This window comes from Aptenodytes forsteri, unplaced genomic scaffold, assembly GCF_000699145.1.
Source record: "Aptenodytes forsteri isolate BGI_AS27 unplaced genomic scaffold, ASM69914v1 Scaffold442, whole genome shotgun sequence".
In the NCBI taxonomy this organism is placed as follows: Eukaryota; Metazoa; Chordata; class Aves; order Sphenisciformes; family Spheniscidae; genus Aptenodytes; species Aptenodytes forsteri.
Window position 1 is genome coordinate 1,216,580 of NW_008794003.1, and position 11,329 is coordinate 1,227,908.

Genomic DNA, 11,329 nt, shown 5'->3' on the forward strand with positions numbered 1-11,329 from the left:
GGGGGGGGGCGGTTTATAAATGGGAGTTGCAGTGAATCATGGTAGAAACAACTATTTTGGGACAAGTTAAAATACTGTTTAGCATAGAGATTTATACCAAAATAAACCTATAGCCGTCAATCGTGATAAAATTTAGCTCACAAACATAGAAGTCAAAGTTAATATATTTCTTCTCTTTTCAAAACAAGAAAAATAATTATAAGCTTCCACTAATGCCTTAGGTTAAAGAAAAAGACCATTATCTGAGAGCTGTTATTCAATTTCCTTTCTACTTCAGATCCCCAACAAAACTGGAAAAACAAAATGAGTTTTCTTACTAAAATGGAAGTAAAGCCTCTATTTTCCTTTCTCTTGCTCTTTTTGTTGTTGTTGTTTTTGAATGACAATACAATTACAGCCTTGTGGCTTGGAACTGGCATGTGACTGATGCCATCCATGGGATGAATCTAGTTAATGTGTACTCAGATTTTAATGTCTTCACATTTGATAGAAAGTACCACTAGGCAAGTTCCATGTACCAGCTGGCATACAGCATTTCAGCCTTCTAGAGTCCACTGCACAGTACACTTACCAGAAGTTTACCATACCATGACATATTACATTCTATTAACATTCACTCTTCCCGTCAAAGTCGACATAATGACCCAACAGTAGTAAAAGCTGGAAGCTGTATTTTAAGCCTAAGGGAACAAGAAGCATCCTAAATAATTCAAAGGCAACTAAAATAACATGATGTCAAAAGTCAACAGTGTCAAGATAAGCCTAAATTTAATAAAAATTCAAACTATAGCTTAGGAAAGGTTTCGAGTTTAACATTCAGTTGCTCTGAAACTCGAAGTTATGCCATCATTTTACATGAGAAAAGGGCTGAGTTTTAGCAACAACACACAAAGCCGGCTTTTGCCCCATCAAGTTTCTAACTTTCAGTGTGATGCAAGAGACAATAAAAGTTCAACACAGAGACTGAAAGGAAGCAGGATGGTGCTACAACAGTAAAAACATCAGCTTATTATTTCACCATATCAACAGGTAAATATTGTCAAGTCTTTCAGCAGATAAAGAAAAAGGCTGAGAACTTGTGCACAGCTTATCAAAAAGAAGTCTGTATTTGTTTCAAAGTGTCACGTGATTACTTTACACCAAATTTAACTAAAATAAATGTTTATTTCTTTAGCTATGGATTTAACTTTGTTTTTGTCTTCTCAACCTCACCAGGCCTTACATTAACATTGTACTGCAGCTGAACTATACAGTGAAGGTATAAAAACCCCAAATCCACTTTTCAAAAGCACCCTTAAAAAAAAAAAATCAAAGACTCGAAAACTGGGACATAGCAGAATTTGTGTTACTTGTGCAACTGCTGTTTGGCATCCACTGCACTTCTGCTGGTACAGTTTCTAAATAATTAGCCCAGGTAAATAATGAGGTCAGATTTCTGCAAGTAACACCCTTGTTCTCTATACCCTGCTTTATTCCCAAGAACTTTACCCATCCACTATAGTGAATGATGCAGGGTCCTGTGGAGAAAAAACTGTATGCAGTCATACCTGAGCCACTGTACTTGTTGCCATTTTCGAGACTCTTTTTGTATTTTAGGTTATTGTACACAATATTAAAGGACCATCCTTCTCATCACGGTATTTTCTCTCCCAAATTCCAAGTTTACCCTTGAAAGCATGTGAACACCACAGATCTAATCAAAATTGTTATTTAAAAAAAAATAATAATTCAGGAACATCAAATAAAGCCTTTGCCCTCCTTGCTTCTCAGAACATGTTAAACCATTTAACCTACAGTTCCCATGAAGCTTCAGTCATTTATCAAGAAAACTGTTCATTCCAGCTAGTCCTCAGTTCAGCAAAAGCACAGGTGAATGAATACCAAGTTTTATATAATTGAATGCATTAGCCAAACATTTATTGACAGAGTTGGTAAGGCAACTTACAAGCAGCCTGCATCTACCTCAACCACTTTCTACAAAACTTATGAGGATTACGTCACTGGAAACTCTGAGCTGATGCCCCACATACATTGTTGGTTAACATTTCCAATCACCCATCCACAGAAGCCAAGCATTTAGTCTTTTTGCATGATGCTTTTAGAATACGAAGTTTCAATAACTTTTAAAACCTTTTTTTCAGTTCCTAAATTGTCCTTCCACATTCCAAGTGAAAACTGGCAGTAAACTATATGAAGGTATGATATTTTCCTAAAGTTATTACTAATATTAAAAGAATAATCTTGCTATCTTATTAAAGGAGTCAAACTCAAACCACTTCATTTTCACTTTGCTTTTTATAGACGTTTCTGGCATTAATGCTAAATTCTTCTTTCCAGTGCAAGTGCTACCTTTTCAACCTCTGCCTTCGCTTCCTTGTTAGTTTTTTAATATCTTATGGGATACTCCTACAGTTCTTAGGCAGATTCCAGTGAATGATAATTGACAATAAAAAGAGTACCAATTCTGCCTACATTAGTAATTAAAAGCAAACTCACTCACTGTTTTCATTCAGACTTCAGGAATATGTCCTCAAAGATTTGTCTTCATCCCTATCCCCCCCCCAACTTCAGTCTAAAAGCTAGAATTACTAGGATTGGTTATTTAAATAAAAGTGTATTTTCTATGTTAAATTGCTATCTATCAGATAATTAAAGGTTTAGCATCTGCTTTGATTTATGCTCTCTTTGTGCTATGTAAGAGTAGTATTTAACAATGAATTTATTTTGAGGCTTGCTTTGCGTCTCCCTCAAACGTCCTTTAGATGAAGCATTCAAAAGCTTTTAAAGCCTTTGGAATTTAACCTCTTAAATTTCCTCACTGTTTTAAAATATGCTCTGCTTTCAGATACTAGTATAATTAGCCATTCTTACAGTTAAATTTAATTCCTAATTTTACACAGCCATAGTTAGCAGTGTTACTCAATGGTCAAAAATTATTTAATGCCACTTATTCCTATTGCTTACTATAGGTACATGCAATCCTCAATCATAAATCAGACAAACAGATTATCATAAATGCTTTAAATATCAGAGAAAGCATCACCACACACAAATATTTTATCAGCACAGAAACCTAACAGCTAATGTTTAGATTTGCAAATGCACAGAGGAGCCTTAGTGAGATGTCAAACTTAAAACAGCGTTCATGATGAGAATAATCAAATATAGTTTTCATTTCTTGGTGTTTCCTGTTGTATCTCCCATCCTCCTCTACTGCAGCCTCCCATTTACTAGAAGGTAAAATGGAAAAGTTATCTGAACAAATGACTTTTTTAAAAAAACCAAGATGCTTATCTGTACTGTCGAGACGCATGCATGTTTTCGTGGGTTTTTTCCTTCCTATATATATTTCTTTCATCAAGAAAAGCTCAGTAATTAAAGAAGCTTTTCTCTCTTCTATGGCAGCTGTTTAACCTTTCTGAAGCCTGTAAATATTTTAACAGTATCTATTGACAACATTTGGATTCAGGCATTAAGCTACAATGCTGTTCAATGGGCAGCTGGCAAGCCTTTCTCCCATTTCCGTATTACAGCACAAACATACTACATATTTGAGTTGATTCTGCAATATTCTTTTATCAGGACACATGCTATCCCTGGATCTGAACCAGATGACAAAGTTAAAAGTGCCATAACTCAGATACCACACAACAGCCCAGCGTTTGTTAAATTTGCTCTTATATCAACACACAGAACCAGAAGCCTGTGTTTCTAGCCTTGTGATAAATCGTTCCATTTAAGAGACACTCAATTCTTTCATTTCAGTAACAGCTTGATCTGAAATAATTTGTTGTAATGTTCAGAACTGGATGTTTCTCATTAATTTTGTAAAGCGCTAATCCACAAACCCGTGGACATGTAGGAATTTCAGCCTCATGCTGGACACCAGTAAAACCCTGAATCTTACAGCAAAAGCATGGACAAACCTAGACACTTCTTTATCTAAAAGTAGCAGCTACATACATGTATTGACAAATATATTATAGAATCATAAGAAACAAAAATAATTTATCCATAGCTTGCAAAATGTTATGGTTTTCTTACATCTCTGTCTGTTTAGATTTATCTGCTGTCTCGTTTCAACCTGAAGTGTGCATTCTCTGTGGCAGAGTCCCTGTTCTGTGTCTGAACAACCATCAGCACAAGGTCACCCTGGTCCATAATTACGGAAGGTAGCTGCTACTATAAGCTAAGATACTAATGTCTCATATATACACACCAGTTATTTATATGAAAAGTTCTATATTTGTAAATATCAGAATTATGTTAGTTCTTGGACTATGAGACATCTCTTTAAATAGCAGACAGTAAATTCAGAATTGAAGACCAACTGTTCTTGTTTATCTATATTCATTCTTAGTTCAGCATCTCAAAGACAGAACAAAGATATTTTCACCAACACATGGCCACAAGTGACTTGTGACATGCTCTTCTACAAGTTACACTCTCTCAGAATGCAGAGATTTATTTAAAACAATCTGCAGAAGAAAGTATTTTAGACAGCAATTGTTTAATAAATCTTCACTCACTAGTTTTAGCAGAGGCATGAATTTACATGACAGTGACTTACGAAAAACTACTTTTACTGAACGTTTGGTTTGCTCAAGCATTCATCTAGCTGTAAGCTGAATACTTCTTTAATATAACAAAGGCGATATATAGTGATGTGATATGAATCACTTGACAAATCAGCAACTGCACAAGAAGGAAGACAAGTGCAAGCTAAGCCAGGATGAGATCGTATTTGGGATGCAAAGGTCAGTGTTTCACACAGGGCTTACAGTTTAACGTCAAAGATTATATTATTATTGAATTACATGCATCTCACCACAACTAAGCATAATTTTGCTAAAACCACATTTCTTTGAGAAACACAACTACAACATCATCTAGGTGAACAAATTCAGTTCAATCATACTGCTTTATGCAGCCCTACAATAGTCATGTCCAAAAGCTGATCTGACCATAAACTACTTTAGTTTATTTACAAATACTCTCCAGTTTTATATGGGGACAGAGGTTAAAAACCTCTTACAAGCAAAAACTCTCGTTATTTAATATAAACTGATGAACCATCCCTTGTAATTTCATAATATTCCGGAAGGTATACATTTGCTGTCACTTGCTGAACATCACATTAAATGCCCCAATCTTTTGATGCACATGACTGAGGGATTCAATTGAACTATAAAATATTGTCTGGGAGGCAGTGTTTTTACTTTGTAAAACAGTAGTGAAGGGATGCTGACAATATGTCAGGACCCCTTTGTCAGTGACAGCCAGTTAGTAGGTCAGCTTAGCAAGACTGTAACACCACATACTGAGAAAACTGGTATGTTCTCACTCCAAGCCAACTTTTTTGACTATCAAGATCGCCCTCTTTTTATGTTGGTTTTGGCCCAACACAAGGTAGCTGATGCTAACAGAATTCCCCCCAAGGAGCACATCCTTGAAAGGATCCAAAGGCACACAAATTTATTCTCAGAATTCAAGGTCAAATTTATCTCAGTTCTATATAGTATGTTAGGATTAAGACACAGGAACAGGAAATGAATAGAAATTATTTTCTTTCACAGACTCTTCTCACTTACAGCACAGAATACACATTAATTTAAATGACCTGTTTAGTCCTCATAATGCAAATGTAAGTTTAACTCAAGCCAATTAAATGCACATGTTTATATGTTAAAGCTTCAGCTTCTAAGCATTGCAGAATTGCACTGCATTGCAATGCTCTTCACAGCCATGTAATTACAGAAAAGCTAGCACTGCTAGCACACCACAGGTTGCAGCACTTCGCTCATCACAGTGGTCTGCTCCTGACTAACATAGAAATCATGATTTCTCCCAAGACCACTTATTTTCTCATTCAAGCCTTCTTCTGATTCCTGTAAGGACCTCAGATGAGGAAAAAATAACTCAAAGTAACAGGACCTTAGCCACTTTAGGACATTTTTAGGACAATGCATATAGTCACATTTAATGTTTTTTTCTGTCCAACTTTTGATCTAGTACTAGAAAATGCTCTCCTATAAAAAAGTACCACATCTCTTTCTATGCTACAATATTAAACTAGAAGATATTTATAATATACAGATACCCCTCATTATCCCAGAGAGAAAACTACAACATATTTATCTCAATACAATCAGATTTTGTAAAAACAAACGAGAAATACAGCACAACATAAGAAAGCGCATTTAAGATGACAGCTTATATACGTCTGCTGCTCTTAACACAGCAAGGGATGTGATTGTCTCAGCTCTCTGCATTAGTAAAGACCAGAACGTTATGATTAGCTTTACAACTGCTACACAGAGAGTCCCTACTGTATTAATGACACTAAGACTGAATGTTCCCTCTTTGAAATGTCAAGCACAGGCTAGAAGCTGGTTGAAGAACAGACTCACAGCTTTCCCTTCAAACTACAATATCACCTACAAGATAAGGCAGCATTTAAATGAAATCAGGGCTTTACTGAAGACGAGAATGTAAGAAAAAGCTCAGAACCATTGTTGTAATACAATGAAAACTGAAGATTTTCTGCAGTGCATATGGCAGCTAAGTGCCTGCATTTATGCCTTTGAAACCCCTCCTGAAGGCAATTGGGGATTTTTTTTTTTTTTATAGAGAAGAAAAATCTCTTTCTGTATAAAAGGGTATCTGATCACTTTCTGAGTAAAATAAAAAAATATCAGAAATCCTGACATGCTGTATGTCTAAGAGTCTGAAATACCTACCAGAACAACTGAAGGAGGCGAAATACACATAGTTAAAATCTTGCAGATAAGATAAAGGATGAATCTCTTTAATTTGAATCTGCATTAACAGTCACTTCAGCAGATTATAAAACACAAATTAATTTTGTATACTGATACATAATTAACATCTAAGAAAAGGTTAATCAACTAATATTACAATAGTAATATTACTACAGCCATGCTGGTCTAAGGCTACAAGGCAAAACTGGTAGAGATTACCTCCATCACATGAACAAGAAAAGGTCACAGACACACATGAAAGCATATCCTTTTCCCAGACTACTTCAGTTCACCTAATAGAGCTCTTCTCCTGCTGTACACTTACCTGAAAATGCTTTACTGACGTATCTGCTGCATATGCACTTATATAAGAAGTGTTTCACGCTCCCGTGTACGTTATTGAAGGCTTTGAACTGACAATCAATATGCTTGATACTACCATTGCCTACCTAGCCTACTGGAGAAAATTTTTCCCAGTGACTTCTATAGAAAGGACCTGTGTTACCTATTCTACACATAATTCAATTATCTTAAAATGCACACATTCCTACATTTGGATGAGAGGACAGCAGCTTACATCCATATCAATATTCAAGTGAATAACAGCATTGTACATTAACAGAGAATTGAACAGAAAAAAACCCACAAACCATTTGAAACTGAAAATCATCAAAAAAACATGCCAGCAAATTGCATCCTTAACAATGCTTTCTTTGCAGAAAGTTTGACATCATCATTTTAAAAAAAAGAAAAAAACCCAACAACAAAAAACTCAAGGCAGGAACAGCTCAGACTATTAACAATACAATGCTGTGATACCACCCCAGTGACTCAAATCAAAACTTCACTGAATTTAATGAATTTTTAAACTGCTTCCATGCAACATCAGAAGCATCATAAATCATGTGTGGCTACTACTTTCATTGGGTATCTTAAACAGCAGAGTGTAATCTGCAGCTTTGTAGCTACTGCCCTACAGGATAGCTTTTAGGGGAACAGAAGCAGAAAAAAAAATCCAAAACCAAACCCCAACCTTAGATTAGAAATTGCCAGATGAAAAACAACTGAATACCAACTAAAATGAACTTTTGCAGCCACTCAAACGTAATCTCAAAAGAAAGAAAAAAACAAAAAGAAACCACCTCATACCTGGTGTCATCCAAAGACCACTTCTGCAGAGATCCTAGTTACACACTGCTGTCTTCCCAAATCTCCAATTGCTAAACTGCGCAAGAGGCAATGAAAATAGAGAAATGCCCTCCTAATGTTACTTTGCACAAAAGTAATTGTTGCAACTGACACCTGATGCTGCCAGAGATGTCAAGTGATCACAAAGAACAAGAGTCATGACCCAGGATAGATGGTAAGATGGTAACACAGCATTATCCATCACTTTAAAGCCGTGAAAAGCCTTGCTGCTGTAGCACAGGGTGCTATATTTAACATACTATCATGAAGGACCTGACTATCTGAGAAAGGCAAGACAAACAAAGCTACTTATTAGCAACAATCTGAAGCATCACACAAAAAAGGAGCTTGGATTTCACTGTTTCTTTAGCTAACAAGGCTGCAAAAGCTAAAGCTACATATCTGGGATTTGTGGCACAACAATTCCCACCCTACTCAACTGTGACTCTTCAGCAGTTTTTGTAGTTTGGAGAAATTGGCTAGCTTTCCTTCCCAGGATGTCAGCCACAACAAAGTCATGACAGTGCAACATACAGGATATGATACTACACTTCACTGGGCAGTCCCAGGTGTAAAGAGACTTCTTCCTAAACCACTATATCCTGTCAGTGATGACTATTTATTGCTACACCTTCCCATTGTGCTAGATGCTCCGAGGAGAACAAAGTACAGCACGCAGATGTTTTCAACACATGAATGAACAATCTAATTTACATTAAGGCTTCACAACATTTTAAATCCTAAGACCTAGCTTCTTCAGTTGCTCTCAACTTTACCAAACTTAATCTAAGACGAAACACTGTTACGCTGGATGCCTTCCTCAAGCAGAACGAGATATCTTTTTAACCTGAACCAGTTGAGAGAGAGAGAGAAGGAAAAAAGTTTTGTGTCTAGCACTTTTTGAAAAAGTGAAGACTCCTTTTTTGGAGTCACTCTAGTTGCCTTCAAATTTTGAAGACAAGCTATTTTATTTTTAAAAAAATATATTTTCCTACTTAAGAACAAGTCCTTAACAACATATGAATCCACCTAACCGTGCCTTTAATAGATGGGTCTGGAAGAAAAAAGGCCAAAAAAGTCACCAACAGTTCATGGAGGCTGAGTATATGAAAAGATTTTTTTTTTAATAGTCCATCCTCCACCACCTGAGAGCTGAGTAGACTGCGTACACATCATTCCCATAAAGAAACTGAACATCCTCTAAGTGATCTAAAGCACACATTTTAACTAGCACTCCTTTATTTATGCAAACTTCCTGCTAGCATGCGGACAACATGGAGATGGAAAGCATACAATCTGAATGAAAGGTTGAAGCAAAGGGGGAGAAGGTACAAGACAGACAAAAGAATTTTATAAAGAACTAGGGAGGAAGGACACAAAGACTGTCTGGGCAAAGAAATTCAGAGCTTGGCTCATTTCTGCAGCCCTGTGTCTCCCAAAGCTGAGGAAAGCCTGGATTCTTGGAGTCTGTTCCAAGTGTCTTTGTTGTTCTCACATCGATGAACTCACTGGCAAAACATCCATCTCCTCCAGTGCTAGTCCATTTCCTACTGCCATTGGCATTACTACATTAGTTTAAAAGGCAAAGGTCTATGCAAGTATGTTTCAACCCAACAGATCACGCACGCAGGTAGCAGTAAGAAGTCACACCACGCTGTTACGTTTGCACTAGTTTTATTTTTAACTACATATAGGGCATTAGGGTTGCAAACTCACACACACAAAAACTAAGAAAAGCTACAATTAAGACTGCTTTGTGCAACCTTCATCCACTGCTTTGTGCACTTGTGTTGTTAAGATGGTCTGTACTTAAAATCTCACATTCTATGCTCTTGTGACGGGCCTTATCTAGAAATGAACTGGGAAGAACAAGAGAATGTTTGTTCTACCCTTACTGTCCTACTGGTTTGAAAAGTTAAAGAAACTGTGATACATACAAAGCATGAGACTGCAAAGAGAAAAGGCAAAACAAAACCAGAGAATAAGGCCACCAAAAGCTATCCTTGCCACTGCCACTGAGTTCCTATATGACAGTAGGCCAGTCCCTTCCCCTGCCTTTACAGTTATTTTTTGTATGTTCTTTATTTTACAGATATCTATTTAAATAATCTGCAATCCAATTTGTGTACATACTCAGCATGCCTGGCGGCAATTAGGACCTGTGCTTTAAACATATGAATTGCTTTACACTGTAAAATGCAAATGGAGACAGACAGAACAGTATTTTAATAACATTCCTGCCAAGTGAAGGAAATTCATTATTATTAATGGTGTACTTAGATGTTATGGTGATAACCAGCAAAGGAAGACTCAGGAGTAACTTAATAAATCTGCTCTTTGCAAAGGCTTTAGCTAATACAGTTGAAATGAAACTGGAGCTGCACAGAAAAAAGTATAAAGCTAAATACTAGACAGCAGTGAATTAAATGAATACAATATATCTTAATGCCATGGCCCTACAAAACAAAGAATTATGTGAACATATGCATTCACATCGTTAAAAGATATAGCTACAGTAACTGCTTAAGCTGAGCCACGAACACTGTGCAATTCACACCTCACACACAAAAAAGCCCAACCTGAACAGCAAATCAGGAAATGAGGTTGTGAATAGTCTAAGCGCAGTTATATCCTTACAGAAGCTAGACAAGTCTATGCAACTGCTAAGAAAAAAAATGTGTTAAAAGATGTTACAGATACATTTTAAACACCTGACTTCCCAACAAAAGAGGAAAAAGACACACAAACAACTCTCCCCCCCCAAATATTTACCTTACTGCAGTAAAGCATCCAAAGCTCATACAGCCTCTCTCGGGATGCCATTCCTTCCCTTCCTCTTTTCGTCGATACCAGCTATTTTTGTTCAAGATCCTACCATGCTCAGTTCCCAGGTGCTCTTTCCGCAGTTTTTGCTTTATTATTACAGTTATATCATAACCCGAGAAGAAGTCAAGGATGAAAATAACAGGGTGTCAGTCTCTCCTTTTCGGGTAAACAACGTAGCACAACACAAGCAACTGCAGACAAGCGTCAGGCATGTCCGTTCTTCGCCACCGCTGCTTCGGTTTTAACCTCTGAAAGCGAAAACATACCCTTCAGGCCTTTGGTGGAGGAAGGAAAAAACAAATCCGTACTTAAAGCCCACAGACGACGGCAAGCCGCATTGCTTTCGTCTCTGACGTTATTATCCCTAAGAGGAGAAATCTGGCTTCTCATTTTCGTGGCGCTTTCTCTTTTTTTTGCTGGGAGTCAGCGGGGGCAGGGAAGCAGCAGGGCTGCTGAGACGGGACGCCGGAGCCCTGAGGGCGCGGGGAGAGGCGGCGGTGGTAACGCGGCTTACCCTCCCGCCGGCGGGGAACGGCCGCCTCCCGCACGCCGGG

The 11,329-nt window shown here is 37.4% G+C and overlaps 1 protein-coding gene across 1 annotated transcript in view; it reads right to left on the reverse strand.

Annotated features, from left to right (window-relative positions):
• Positions 1 to 11,018, reverse strand: part of NBEAL1 (neurobeachin like 1) — a 93,850-nt gene extending 82,832 nt beyond the window's left edge. Inside the window, exon 1 of the mRNA XM_009289491.2 lies at positions 10,722 to 11,018. Coding sequence (XP_009287766.1) covers positions 10,722 to 10,772 — 51 coding nt within the window. The 5' untranslated portion in view covers positions 10,773 to 11,018. The remainder of the gene's footprint in view (positions 1 to 10,721) is intronic.
• Between the last annotated feature and the right edge of the window lie 311 nt (positions 11,019 to 11,329).